The sequence below is a fragment of the Cryptotermes secundus genome, unplaced genomic scaffold (genome assembly GCF_002891405.2).
Source record: "Cryptotermes secundus unplaced genomic scaffold, Csec_1.0 scaffold371, whole genome shotgun sequence".
Taxonomy (NCBI): Eukaryota; Metazoa; Arthropoda; class Insecta; order Blattodea; family Kalotermitidae; genus Cryptotermes; species Cryptotermes secundus.
In genome coordinates this window covers 176,971-192,868 of record NW_019741978.1, presented here as the reverse complement: position 1 = coordinate 192,868, position 15,898 = coordinate 176,971, and the positions used below count along the sequence as shown (strand labels likewise).

Sequence of the window (15,898 nt, the reverse complement as noted above, 5' to 3'; positions counted from 1 at the left end):
TATCAACAAAAAGTTTTAAAATTCAATAGCTCCAGACTTACAGAACTTAACTATGGAAGGCAATCTACATTGTTTTATACATTCCAGAAAGTTGTCATAATTTTATAAGCATCAAAAATAACTATAAATGAAAAGTGTTTTAACCTCAAGAAGTCACTGTGGTGTGTTTCTTACTTTGGGCTCTTGAGATCACGATGAATAATCTTGTGAGAGTGTAGGTAGTGCATTCCAGACGCAATCTGTTTTGCCCAATTGACAAGCCGCAGTGGTGGAACTTCCTCACCGTCCTTGAGTAGATTGTATAATGGGCCATATGGACAGTATTCCATGATGATGCAGTAGCAAGGGGCTTGGGTGCACACACCCCTGGAAATGACAATATTGTTACAATTTGAGGCATGCCACTTTTATATAAAAATATTTGATACACAATACAGCTACTGTAATGCAGCTACTGTGTACGTGATTATTTTCTAGCTATATGGGTTTACAAAAAAAATTCATATTTTGGAATCCATAAGAAGTGCAAATTTCATATACTATGCATTTTTATCATGCCTCATTGGTAAGCTAATTAAATAATATTACAGTACTTCAACTTTGGCTTATATGTTGGTGTGGTCATGTACATAGGGAAGTAAAAAATTATCCACACTCTTGCTTTTCCAATCCATATATACAAAAGTAGGGGTTGAACAAGTACTTCATTTTTCTGCATAGTCTCCTCCCTTTTCGGTGCACTTTGTCCAGCGGTCCAAAAGCTTGCGTATTCCCTCCACGAAGAAGGTTTTCGGTTGGTCGCACAACCATTTATGCACCGCTTCCCCCACTTCTTTGTCCGTAGAAAATCAAAAACCTCGTAAAACATCTTTGAGTGGTCCAAAGAGATGATAGTCGGAAAGGGCGAGATCTGGGCTGTAGGCAGGGTGTTCCAGCACCTCGAAACACACATGGTTAATGGTTTCAAATGTCTGGCCGTCCTTGTGTGAGTGTTCATTGTCATGCAACAACAACACTTTCTTCGACAATAGGCCTCAGCGTTTGGTGCGAATTCCTGGCTTCAAATTGTTGGCCAGCAAATCAGTGTATCTTGCACTGTTGATCGTACACCCTTTTTCCAGGTAGTCTTCCAGTATAGGCCTTTTTGAGTCCCATAGAACGGTCAGCATCACCTTTCCCACAAAAGATTGAGTCTTGAATTTCATCTTCGTTTGCGATCCCGGGTGTTTCCACGCCATACTCTGACTTTTGGATTCCGGATCATAGTGATGAACCCACATATGAATTTCAGCCCCTGACACACCTTCCAATCAGAGAAATCGGATCACTATTCTTTGTTAATCATTGGTGCACACTGCTAGCAGAGCGGCCATGTTTACACTGTCACAGCATCAAGGAAAATGATGCGATCAAGGTAAAACTTCGATCATGTGACCACAGTAGTACCAATTCTAACAATGCATGCATAGGAGGCAGTGTGATAAACCTAAAGATGTGTTATTGAGAAAGTGCGGATAATTTCTGACTTACCCTCGTATACAACTTTCAAATTCACAAATATCATTTATGGCTTCTTCTTGAATAAATACCACAACAAGAACAATAATTATCACTGTATCCTGTACCTCTCCTCATTTAAAAAGCAAAATAAATTATGCAAGTAATACATATTATTTTTATTATTAAGAAATTAAATTAAAATGAGACCAGTTACAGCATCTTATCAAGAGTGCGTAAAGAGTAAAACAAATTTTCTTAAAAACCCGTAAATTCAATCATCTGGAATTAAGCAGAAAATGAGCATGTTACTATCTTTTACCTATATTACAAAATAAAACTTAAAAGAGTATTGCAACTGATAAGAAAATTTGTTGTTAAATACAAAACAACATCTACAGTTCATACATAATCATTAAACACCCCACAAACTAAACCATCTTTTTAAGATAACATTCAGGGACAAGTAAAAGAAACATGTATGCAGTAATCAGTGTGTGCATTTCACAGTATACTGCATCCTTTTCAAAAAGCCTCTATTTCTGTCACTTCTGTGATTCACCTGTGGTCACACTGATTACCTCGTTCCACAGCAGCTTGTATCATTTAAGAATTTCTGACAGGCTTTCACACAAGTCTCCAACCAGTTTCCAGAAATTATTCTAAAACTGGTCTCAAATACTGAGACTGTATAATGAAATTTTATAAACCACTCCACAGGAACTTTGGGAGAAAGGAACTGCGGATTAAAAGACAAATTTTAAGAAATGTTCATATAATCTGTCATGAAGCCACCTCATATGATAGTAATACCTAAACTATACAGAAAATCAAGCAAAGGAAGTGGAAGTGGGCTGGGCATGCAGCATATCTAAACTTTAGCGGATAGAGGGTGTTGCATGGTCAGCGCAATGAATCCCCACGGCCCCTAATTTAGGTTTTCTAGACTGGAACTGCTATTTCCTTGACACAGCTCCTCAGTTATCCTCACAAGCTTGAGTGGACCCCGTTCCAGACCCACTACTTCTCAGAAAATCTGGCAGCGCCAGGAATCGTACTCGGACCTCAGGATCTGTAGCCAGGAACTCTGACCACTAGACCACAGAGGCAGAAGTTTTATCTACAGTTATTGAGGTGGACTAGGCAGAATTACAAACAGACTTGACATAAGATTACGTGGGTTTATTTGATCAGTGTGGTCTAGTGTGCATCCATACCTCACCTCATTAGGTTTACAAAGGGTCTTTGTTATATGAACTTGACAAAACAGGTTATACTGTTAATTTTACTCACTTGAACTGCACAATGTTGGGGTGATTGAGTTTCCTGAGATTCCGAATGTCAGTCTCCTTCTGCTCCCTCACTTTCTTTACAGCAACCACTTCTCCTTTAAGCTTGCCACTGAAGACGGCACCTTGGGCCCCAGAACCCAGCCACTTCAGGTCACTGATAGTCTCAAATGGTATCTCCCAGTCATCTGCACATTTTAAAATCAATGGTAAACACAAGTAACTTCGGTAATTAGGGAATAAGTGAAAATTCTTATTGTTAATATACCAACCTATAGTTTTCAATTCATCAGTCTTCATAACAGACCTGCAGACTTTAATGGGCCAGATATTACTATCATGAAAAACCTGTGATAACCTTAAAAGATTGCTCTGTACACAAAGTTCCGAAACCAGATAGGGATTTCTTTTCATTAACACTAATTAGTCTCAACTTTACTACTATAATATATTCCACAAAAGTACAGGTTTCAGACTTCATTTTATACCATCAATAAAATATGAAGCTGAAACACTTGAATGGAAAGATATAAGAATAAAATTCTAGCTGCTGAGAAAAATTTCTAAAGAGAATGGCAGGAAAAGAGGGCTAAAGTAAAAAAAAATATAAAAAAAAAAGATAAGAAAAATAAACAAACCAAATTGAACTACAGGATAATTTAAAATATAATAAACTAAACTGGTATTAAAGATATTCTGGAAATAACTTATAACAACTTTCTTTCAAATGGTTTAATCTATGTGCAGACTAGCAATAACTATAAATTAATAATCAAGCAACTTAGTGACATATTTCTGTGCATAATCTTCCTAGCATGAATTCAGACTATGTTAAATATTTCAGATATAAGCTCCAAGATTCATATTGCTCCAAAGTTTGTAATTATTAACATACCACAGAAAACAGTGTTCTTATATCTATATCAACACAGAATTTTTAGCCTCCAACGGTTCATTAGCCACTGTCAAGAAACAGAGTGCTAAATATGGATTACCTGTAGATGTCATGTTGCTAATTTACGTGCTACATAAAACTGTCTTCAAAATTTACATTTTCAAAGATATACTGCCACATTACTATGGGTTTTAAAGGTTTAGCCACATTGTATATTTCAGCTGTTCCATTGTTTTAGTACACATGGCATCTGCATATTCAGGTCTTTTATGAAATTATTCCCATTTTTTCCTTCACATTCACCCACAATGTGACTGCAATGTACACCAAAACATGGGAACATATTCAGCATAAAATGCACGTAAACCCCAAAAGCCAAGATTGTACATGAGACATTATGAAAACCTTAGGACCAGAGTACTCACATGTAGTCTTCTGATTAAACATCTCTCGTGCATCAGGTTTAGAACACACAGCAGCCAGCCACATTTCATTAAATTAATGCTGACTGATCATATATATTATACATTACATTAACATCACACCATGGAAACATAGCTTTTTAAAGTTTGTTTAAATTTTCAGCACTGGAAATTATTTGATCACCTTGACGTCCTTTGATTTCATTGGCAGCTGCCTTGCCGATGATGGTCCAAACTGGCCGAAGACAGCCCAAGAGACCATCAATCCAGCCAGCATGTTGAGCTGCTGATGGGTTCTGATAGTCAACACTGACACCAGGACTGGAGGGAGACTGCTTGGTAGAGTCATCATGATCATCATCATCACATGGCTCTTCTGGAGGAGGCTCCTCTTTGGGTGAAGAAGACTGGAGGCTCAACTGCCCCAATTCCTCTTTGATGCACAATATGCTGCAATAATTAAGAATAATTTGTTCAATTTTGTTCAATATTTACTCAGCCACTGTAATGTGTACCTCTGTGGTTCTCAATCTTTCCTGATTCATGGACGGACAATAGACAACACACAGTATACCTAATAATTATTAGTGATCTAAAGGTGTTTCATTATAACATACAGATAACACCATTTGTGTTGTACTTATTCAAAATTTTAATCAAGTACTTTAACAAATATTTTGCTTAATTTTTTAAATTCCTGAATCCTGAATACCTGAATTATTTACATTTGACGCAGAGTGTTTCCTTTAATTTTGCAATCACTAAATGGTAGTCAGTATCACAGTCAGCCCTTCTATATGACAGAACACAATCTTACCTAAATATCTTTCTTCGTTAAATAAATATAGTAAATCTTACCATGCGCCATCACACAACAAGAAGTTCAATATCGCTCACATACATCACAATGTGAGAAAGTTTTAGTTATGGCAAAGTTCACAAGTTTCATCCCATTATCATTATTAAATTTATGTAAACTCTTGTGTCTTATCACTGAAATCTCATGCCAAAATTTCCATATGGTATCTATTAAATATATCAAATATTCATTATAATTTCTCATAAAATTCATCCGTCACCTGATCGCATTTATCTTTGGTGGAGCATGTACTTTTACAATAGTAAAATAGCACCCCTAATGATGAACACTTAAAATCTAAATTATCTTAACTCCACTTCTTTTGGCTTATTTTGGACTTCGCCCATCGTCTGGTATGTAAAAGACAAAAGACCACGACGTTTCAGAGACTGGATCTGTCTCCGTCTTCAGGTAGATGGGGAAGGATAAACCTACTCAGTTGGGCCTGTTAGAAAGAGCTAGTCTCAATCACTGGACCCTATCCATCTGAAGATGGAGACAGATCCAGTCTCCGAAACGTCGTGGTCTTTTGTCTTTTACATACCAGATGATGGGTGAAGTCCAAAATAAGCCAAAAGAAGTACAGTATACACCACCGTCAGAATCCTTTCAAGTATATCTTAACTCCAGTTTCAAAAATAAATTTGTTTAATAAAAAAAATCTGTTCTAAAGCTCTGATCCTTGTTTTCTTTCCACCATAAAATACACAGTTCCCCTTTCCAAGATCATATTAAAACCATCAAATGCAACAAATATATTGTAAAATTCTCATTTATCACAATCTGTTCGAAATGGATAGTGGTAAGCTCAATTTCAAGATCATCCCTTTACAAGCTTCGTTAGGCACCCTATCATATTATACCCCAACTATGTCAGAGAAGCTGAGAGTAGTTGTTCATCTTTTAAAGAAATGCCCTTCCTTTTACAGAACCCAAAGATTCATGCCTGCGTTCACAAGAAACAGTCACTGGTCCCTAACCAAACAAATTTAGTCAGCAACCTCCAACCTTACCTCTTTAAGACCGATTTTAATGTTATTCTTAAAACTGACATACCTTCTTCACTGAAAATTTCAAAGATTTTTCTACATGCTTGGAAATTTGAATTCTTAAGTGAAAACATGTTCAAACATGATATATAGGGCCAATGTTGCTAAGTTTAACGTATTGTGGCGTACAGATCTGTTGCTAGGTAACGATCATAACTTACACGCACACGGCAACAGAAGAACTGTTTTCTATGTGGTCCACGCCCAGAGGGACTGTGTTTTATGCATGGTCCGTGCCAAGTTACCTTGAAGACAATTGGCGCTACAGTTCAGTTGCGGGATATTCACTAGACAGTATCGATGTCAGCACAGAAGCTGAAGAATGTCCACTTTTAAATCTGTTGCCAGGAAACAGCTAGTGGAGACTGTAATAGACTGAGGACACTGGTCTGTGTGTGTCAGTGATCTATAAAGTGTAGTTCCGAGCGGTGTATACAAGTGGCCAATAACTCCATTCACCAATCCACATCCCGTCTGTAGTCACTAATACACATGGCAGTATTTTGTAAATATGGATTTGTTAAACAATGGAACTTGATAAAACTTATGAGAGCTACTTTATTTCAAATGCTACAATCCACATGAGGCTAGCAACACTATAAATAATTACATACAATTTTGTAATTCATTTCTTCATATAATTTCAACCAGTAAAAATTCTATGTTAATGTGTCCAATATAACATCAAAATTGTTCACCGTCACCATATTTTTTTTTTTATTTTAAACACATAAAATTATTTAAAATAGAATGTGTACGCACATTCGTAATCTATTTCTGTACTAAATTTTATGTAACCATTGAACCAATGAACCTAGACATTCCCATAAAACCAAAGACTAAATACATGTATATTTTAGGTTTCTTGTTCAATGCACTGTCAGCATTAATATTATATAGCGCCAATACTGCCATAAGAAACTTTGATTAATTTTTAAAATGAACATACACAACTGCATATTCCTACAATAATACAGTAGTGGCGATAATATCACTATTTCACAGATTATTGCATCGATATGGGGTTATTACCGATAGTAGGAAATGTAAAGAACTTTGAAGTTGGGATGGACATGGCCATGTCTATCAAGTTTCCGTCAACTGCGTCAAACTGTATTGAGAACAGTGACATACACACATACAAACACGACAACGCAGGAGTAACTTTTCTCATAAAATAATATGCAAATTAAATTAAAATGCTCATCGGGGTGATATATATTTTGATACGCAACCTTTATCATGATATTAGTGTGTCAAGAATCCGCTATGTATATAGTATGAATAATCGGTTAAAAAATCTCTTTCTCTTACTAACATCTACAACCCTTAAAATGATAAGACTGCAGCTCATGCATAATGGTATCAGTAGTCATTGAAATGTCAAACGCACTACTGGGAGCCCTATCACGCAGGCGCACGAAAGAATTCTACACGCAACAACAAATAACAGTATCAGCGCCCACCATACAACGCAAAAATGAAAGGGCAGCAACAAATATCGTTAACCGTGTTTATTGTCCAGCGATTTTCAAAATCTCACATTCACATACGCTTGTAAACGAACTCGATGTCACATTCGTTCAGTGTACACTCAAGCACTGAAAACTTACGGAAGTTTCATGGTGTCCCTTCGCCCACGCTCGACAAATTTTCTGTTACAAAAAATTTATACTGTACTTCTCAGAAACTTTATAAAGTCCCTAAAATTGTCTGGCGTCTTTACAATTTCTTCACTCGTATTTTGTGCTGTTGATGCAGTCCATACTCTGGAGCAGAGCCGTTTTCTCTGTCACCACACGCATTATCTGTACAGCACATGACGAGAATTTGACGTCACACTTGTTATCAGTCTATATACGTCACACATTCCGATTATAACATATTAACATTTTGATTGCTTCCTTACATGGCATCTTCGTAATATTTTTAATTCGGCGTATCTCAACTATTCGTGTTGTGGTTAGTTCTGTACCATGTTCTTATGTAACAGGCCATGACACAGAATCCGAACAACATACAACGTATCGTAAACTACAGTACTTGGAAAACCTGCAACGTCCATATTGTAACACGGACTCGGATTTCAAAATTGTCTGAGACAACACTGGCAATCTCGGTCATTCCTCGTAGTTTAAGGGCAGGCGTACAATCAACTGATTCCCTACAATTCACTAATGTTAAAATAAAAAAATCCAGCAAGTAATTGTTAAAAGCTGAGACACAGGGGGGCAATTTACTTCACAGTGACTTCTCGAAACACACAAAGAAAAACAGATAAGAAGCCCTGGCCAGCACGTGTAAATAAGAGGGCATGGAATGGTTTAATATCGGCTGCATTTCCAATTGGAGGCAGAAGAAAACATCTTCTCCGCCATTGTTTGTCATTAAGTAATATGCATGCTTTGAGTAGCGGCAAAAATAAGTACATTCCCCCATAATCCAAATGACAGCCTCTATCGCAATTCAAATTGCTGAAGGGCTACAGTAAAATGAACATACTTCCAGACTGGATCACAACATACCGTCAGTGACACGTATCAGTTTCATACACACGTGTGTTAAGCAGACATGATAGCATTTGCATACCTGTTAGTGAAATCTTGTGGAGGTGGTGAGAACCCTTTAGTATTGGTGGCAGTCTTGCCGCTCACCAGAATGCTACGGAAAATCATGACATGAATTTCCCGATCGCGATTTCTGGTAAAAATACGACAGCAGGTGTTTCCCATCCATGGACGTCAACACAACACTGGCAGGCGAAGCAACCGCACACAGCCAACTGCGCTATGTTCCCTCTTCTCCCCGCCACAACAAGGTTCCATTCATTATCCAAATTATTTACTCAAAGAATATTACGAAGGCATCCATTTCTCATGCCACGTATCCACTGCGTTATCGGTTACCGGCAGGGGTCGACAAACTATATCCGTAAGGACAGACTCGACAAAACAACACTGAATTTGAATAAACAGTGCTACTACTATCTAGTCACTGTCGTGTTCGCATATACAGGACATTAAAAAATTGGGTTATAGGGTTCAAGGAGGTATAGTACTCACTTAAATTATCCACAAAATTCCCATTCAACATATGTCCAAAAACCAGCTGCCCAGATATGGGCTATATTCGTGTGATCCCTACAGCAGACGGTCTATGTCAGTGTTTCTCAACCTTCTCATGCCCAGGGACCAGTAAAATGTCTGAAAAAAATTCTACGAACCACCAACTTATGTAGTCCTATTTTTTAAACCTATGTGGTATTTACCAATATTTGGGACATACTGTGCCATTTATGGCATAATAAATCTAAAAGCATGCTTTGAATACATATGGAAACATAATTAATTAAATTGGAAGTAAACTATTAAAAGTGAATCATCATTGAACAAAGATTTTAGTTTTATTAAACAAATAAAGAATATGATATAACTATTTTTACTTGCTTACTTAATTTTAATTTGTTTTGGTTGGATAATTTTTAATTTAATTTAACTCTGCTTGCGGACCACCTGTCCCATCATCGAGGACCACAGGTTGAGAAACGCTGGTCTATGTGGTTCCCACGCATTTCAACACAACTTTCAGCTTTTCGTCGCAGAGAAGCGCGCACTCTGTGAAAATTTCTGGGTTCACTCGAATCTCCCGAGAAGCATTCTCTACTCGTTAGTGTAATACCTCTAAGTCATTGGTGGGCGCTGAATATACGTAAGCTTTTAGTGGTCCGCAGAGCCAAAATTATAGAAGAGTAAGGTCAGGTGACGGCCGCGCCATAGCTCAACTGTTTAGTCGCTGGCTTCCCATCGCGGCGGCCCGGGTTCGATCCCGGGTCTGGTCAAGTGGGATTTGTGGTGGACAAAGTGGCGCTGCGGCAAGTTTTCTCCTAGTATTTCGGTTTCCCCTGCCAATCTTCATTCCACCAACTGCTCCAAAATCACCCTCACCTATCATCTGGGGCTGGTATAATAGGCCACAATAGGTCGCGCAGGCCACTTGACTGGGCCTCCGCGTCCTTTCCACCGAAAGTCCTGTTCAGGTGCTGTCTGATAATGCGGAGAAAATGAGGTGATGCCCCGTCATGCATGGATGACACGTGTGTCGTTGACAAAGGGGCACATGTTCCAGGAGTACTGGTAAATCATTCACCAAAAAAAGATGGTACACTGCACCTGTTAGTCTGTTAGGTAAGACAACGGTTCATAAGGAGCTCATCATCTAAGATCACCAGACACTGACTCGCTCATATCACAGCAGGCAATTTCTAGACGTATGTAGACTGGGACCTTGTTGCTCATTTGAATGCTGTATCCCCTTACAGCCTGTAACCTTTTCTTTAACACCCTGTATCATTGTCTTCAGCTGCATACATCCGTCAGAGAACACTGTTTGATTGCAGTATGTGCTCATGCGCGTAAACGGGAGACCCCAGTCGCTGCACAAATGGCACACGATATGAGGGCACCATTTAGGCAGAAGTGACCACAAGGAAATGTGTGCCGGTAAATGGAATAGTCAGAAATTCCATGTGAAATTACACTCTTAAGAACACGCTAAAGGAAACATAAATCGAAATTGTGTATCGGATCTGAACAGACTTCTAGCTTAACTTTGAATGGCCAAGAAATCTATACTAAATTTCACAGTCCCCACGCAAACATTCGCATATAGAAAATTCTTCCACTGTTGACATTTGTAGACCCCTGCTTTACTCCATCTTTTATACCGTCGGATTGCCCACGTTCTTTGTCATGTTGCCCAAATGTCAACATCCATCCTCTGGCACGTGATTAGCAGGAAATGCTGGATATAAAGACGAAAGTGCACGAAGATAAGAATGACAATAACATTAGGGGCTACCTCGTGTTTTTCAAAATCAAAAGGAAGTTTCTTTTTGTTTTTCTTTAATGCTAGTGGGGTGGGACTAAGTCCCTTGTACTGCGGCCACTTCTGGCCTATTGTTCCAGCCCCAGATGATAGGTGAGGGTGATTGTAGAGCAATTGGTGGAATGAAAATTGGCAGGGGAAACCGAAGTACTCGGAGAAAACCTGCCCCAGCGCCACTTTGTCCACCACAAATCCCACTTGATCAGACCCGGGATCGAACACGGGCCGCCGCGGTTGGAAGCCAGCGACTAACCGCTTGAGCTATGGCGCGGCCCAAAAAGGAAGTTTACAAGTAGGCAATGTAAGACGTCACTGAAGAGATTCCAAAGGTCAAGTGGTATTCGGCCGATCCCGATAACAAGAAAAACTGCCGTTTCAAGTTCTTCTTTCTTGAAGTATTAGACCCTCCGGCCTGTTCCAATCGAAATTACAGATAGATGTGGTACTCCTTGGATGAGTGATCAGATCCGTCGCAAGGCACAGGACAACATAAACACAGAGGAAACGCTGAGAGCCATCCATGCTTCCAGTGGGATTCGAAACCACGATCCCAGTGTTTGAGAGGGAGAAGACACTTCATGTCTCAGACCGCGCGGCCTCTGTGATCGGCATGTCTGAAGCTTTTTGCTATTAATCTGGAATGCAGCCGGGAGCGAACCCCATCCGGCAATAAAGAAATTGGGTTAAATATTTCCCCATATATGTTTTAGCCTGTTTTCCTTTTTTAACATAATAAAATAGGCTCATAAGGTCACTATTTCTCTTTACTCAGGAGAAGAGCACTGACCCAACCAGGCTCAGTTAACTTGCTACTGTCCATGATTTATTCTGACCGTCTTACAGTGCATACATTTATTCACCTTACTCTTCTCTCTTGCACTACATGTTTCAGCACAAAAGTGCCATCTTCCGGTGCTTTTCGTTGTACGTCAAACTACTTCATTGCATGCCCTGTTGTCTTTATACTAAAATATATACTCGTCATATATATTGATAAATTTTAAATATTAAAAATATTAAAACTATTCAGGATTTGTCATCCTTATGTCGTATCTCAATACGCGAGTCACACCTATCTTCCTCTATCGGAGCACTCTTCCTACTTTCGTGTGTGTACTGTGCTTTGTGTTGTGTCTTGCTCCTGTGACTGCGTGTGTTATACTTGCTACTGGTTTGGAGAGGGATATATCAAGACTTTCATAAAAAAAATCCGACCACGTAATAATGTGGTTACCTTAACTCATTCAACACTGAGTTAATGAATTATAAACGATTCACTTGAAGAGTCCTTCTTCTCGAGTATAACGCCGTGTGGTTGTTGAAAGTCAGCCGACGTTTCATAGGTAGCCATGGTCAGGGTAAAAAAAAAAATAACCAAGCAAAAATCCAGCATGAAGCAGGTTTCTTTTTGCATAGTTGGGGTGGAGTCCAGCTGGGTTCACTCTGCACGGCGGCCACTGATTGGCCTATTGTACCTGCCGGGTGATTATGATGATGAAAAAGTTGGTGGAATTAAGATTGGCAGGGGAAACCAAAGTACTCGGAAAAAACCTGCCCCAGCGTCACTTTGTCCACCACAAATCCCACTTGACCAGACCCGAGCCGCCACGGTGGGAAGCCAGCAACTAACCGCTTGAGCTATGGAGCGGCCCCATGAAGCAGGCTGCAATGCTTTTTGACTTCTTGCTTGGCTTCCTGAAGATGGGGGCGGCGCGTTCTTCCAAAACGTCGGCAGACTTTCAAAACGCGGCGCTATATCCCAGAAGAAAGAAATCTTCACAAGCACAGCCCTGAGAGCCTCAAATCCTACAATTCACTACCTTACATAGGTCAAGCACGAACTTTCCTCCTGCATAACGCAGTGTACGAGTACGCTGTGTCCTTTTCTACTTTTGAATCAGCTGACCGACGTTCACGGGAATTTGTCATAAACTTTATTCAAATGGAGGCCATCCCAAAGTGGTACTTCTCCCCCCACCTTTTTCTTTCCATCCTTAACGAAAAAAATACACTCACTGTGTCTGTCTGTCTCGGAATTCAACTTTCGGCTAGGTTAACCGATTTTATACAATTTTGTGTGCGCATTGTGCCATCAGAGGTCACTCAAACGGCCTACATGTTAATCCCATACTGTAGGTAATAACAACATGGCGGACGCATGAACTCACGAGATGGAAACGATTATAACATTCTGAAATTACATACGATAAGAGCCCTTCGAAAAATATGCAACCCTACAGGGAAATTATTTTAGGGTGTAAAATAACAAAATGGCAGCTGCTTGTTTTCCGTCTGATGGTGATAACGAAAGAACTACTGGATACACGTGAAATTTAGTATAGAAATGGATCGTGAACAGACCTATACACTGTGCATGCAAAGTCTCTAAGTTAAGAATCACAAACATTGCAACAAAACTTTGAAATTGTAGGACAAATTTAGGCCTAACACGTTGTTCCTAAAAAAACAACAAAAACAAACTCCGTGGCTTGAGTCCGCAAGCGAACTATACCGACCGAGCGACCGCTGCTTGTCAGCGAAGTTAGTGCCAACTTTAGCGGATAGAGGTTGTCTCGTGGTCAGCACAACGAATCCCCACGGCCTTTAATTTCGGTTTTCTACACCGGAGCCGCTATTTTTCCACTCAAGTAGCTCCTAAATTATCCTCATGAGGCTGAGTGGACTCCGTTCCAGACCCACTACTTCTGAGAAAATTTGGTAGCGCCTGGAATCGAAGCAGGGACCTCTGGTTCTGTAGCCAGGAACTCTGAACACTAGACCACATATGTGGTCCCATAATAATAATAATAATAATAATAATAACAATAACAACGAAAATTTGACTCGACCTGAATTCTATCTTATGACTACCTACACTCGTGTCCAACACGCCAGCCTATGAGCTAAACTTAAGTTTGTAGGTTGATTAAGAACTTATACCGCCTAAATGCGAAATTAATAGCACAAATCTGCGAGCCTAGACTTCGGTGCAACAACAAGGCAGGCGTTATGAGTTCTACCAGGAACTTCTTGTTAACTTCTTGAAATCAGTTATTACAACATAAATGTACGAACTTGTGAGAAGAAAATTCCTTTTTGATTATTTTAAAACTGAAATCGAAATGTTCATAAAGAGTTCCCTGACTTTAGTATAGACCTGGGCAAGGTCGGTCTGTATGTCCTCAACACACGATATATTCTTCGCAATGTTTAACAGTTGTTCAGTTCGTGTACAATTAATGTAACGGCCGCTGACAGTTGCATGAACACTCAGCATGACATTCTCACTTATGGCCATGCAAGAGTTAATATGCTGTCATCCTTTTCGATATTTATAAGTTTGGCGAGTCACCTAACGTTTAATAAAGATTCTTATACTGCCACGGACCGCCTCTGTGGTCTAGTGGTCAGAGTTCCTGGCTTCATATCCAGAGGTTCCGAGTTCGATTCCCGGCACTACCAGATTTTCTGAGAAGTAGTGGGTCTGGAACGGGGTTCACTCAGCCTCGTGAAAATAACTGAGGATCTATTTCAAGAAAACAGCGGCTCCGGTCTAGAAAACCGAGACTAAGGGCCGTGGGGATCCGTTGTGCTGACCACGTGACACCCTATATCCGCAAAATTTGTCACTAACTTCGCCGACAAGCAGCGGTCGTTCGGTCGGTATAGTTAGGTTGCGGACTAAAAACCACGGAGTTTGTTTTCGTTTTTTTTTTTTGTCTCGCACTGCCATGGGATGGATAAATAGGATCGCATTTCTGGCATGAAGAAAGGTTTTTCTTCCATGCACCTCGTCCGGACCGGACCTGAGGGCCGACTCAGCCTCATGTCCACGGCAATTATGCGGATACAGAAGAGTGGCCATGATTGCCTTGTAAGTGGCACAAGTATGTCTCGGGGGTAAAATGCACTGTTTCTTTTTTGTAGACGCCTGTGGCAAAGAAATCGATAACTAAAGATAAATACATCGGGAATGGGCACACGCCCATCTTTCGTCATATGTGCCAAATATTCGTTATATCGAATAATGGCAACGAACTAACATGAAACTGCAGTAAACCCATTCGCATTTTTGGAATGTCTGACAATTCCTACAGTTTGTCCTAGCTACTCTAAAAGACCAAGCACGCAGTGTTTGTTTTCTAAGACGGTACAATGTCTTGGGAGCTCATTTCTCAACAGAGGAGACCGAACAACAAGATAAACCTCTGAACCCACTTAACAGAGTTTATTGTTTCACAGCGTCAGTAACTGTTTATCTGTAGGACAATGGCTCTCGTTTTACTGCAAGTCACATAAATAAAGGACTACAATACAATAAAGGGGAAAGTACTCTGCTTCTCTGCACCAGAAGAAAGCAGTCGCTACGGGGTCGGTATAGCGACGAATGAAAGAACAGAGTTCGAGTCCATGCAAGGACAATACATTTCTCCTTTTCACATAGTCCAGACCTATTCCGGGGCCTATCTAACCTCCTGTCCAATGGAAATCGGAAGCTCTTTCCCCGAGGCGTGAAGCTGACCACTCGCTTTCATCTAATGCCGAGGTTAAATATATGTGATCTATACAGCCACTCCCCATATGCCTTCATGACGTAGTGCTTAATTAATTAGGCACAGGGGCAATTCTCACTCCCTTTGCTTGCTTGCCGTACTCTTCGACTTGGAAGTGCATTCCTCCAAAACGTCGTTAAGATTCTCACCGACTCTGAAGTCCTCTTGTTAGGCCATGACCCCTTTTTCTTTCTTAATCCTATACACAGCCGGTGGGACTCCTTGTACGGGGGATCAGCCCATCGTAAGGCCGCTGCCTACACAGAATAAACGTACACAGACATCCATGCCTTGAGTGGGATTCGAACCCACGATCCAAGCGTTCGAGCAAGCGAAGACAGTTCATGCCTTAGACCGTGCGGCCACTGTGATCACCTGTTCTGCCTGACTACACGGCAAAAATGGTAAATACACTCATATTCGCCGCTATGAGAACCGTCTCTGCCGTCT

General features: G+C 40.1%; 1 protein-coding gene across 3 annotated transcripts in view; it reads right to left on the bottom strand.

Annotated features, from left to right (window-relative positions):
- The window catches only part of LOC111872867 (mitogen-activated protein kinase kinase kinase 12), a 48,960-nt gene that overhangs the window by 19,974 nt on the left and 13,088 nt on the right, over nucleotides 1–15,898 (bottom strand). The window contains exons 1-4 of one of the 3 annotated variants that reach the window (XM_023867099.2): nucleotides 8,601–8,810; nucleotides 4,288–4,553; nucleotides 2,791–2,974; nucleotides 175–366 (exon numbers count right to left, since the gene is read on the bottom strand). In XM_023867099.2, the coding sequence (XP_023722867.1) occupies nucleotides 175–366; nucleotides 2,791–2,974; nucleotides 4,288–4,553; nucleotides 8,601–8,743 (785 nt within the window). In that variant the 5' untranslated portion in view covers nucleotides 8,744–8,810. Of the gene's footprint in view, nucleotides 1–174; nucleotides 367–2,790; nucleotides 2,975–4,287; nucleotides 4,554–7,624; nucleotides 7,977–8,600; nucleotides 8,811–15,898 lie in introns of those variants that run through there. The other 2 variants (XM_023867101.2, XM_023867100.2) reach the window with 2 other exon arrangements.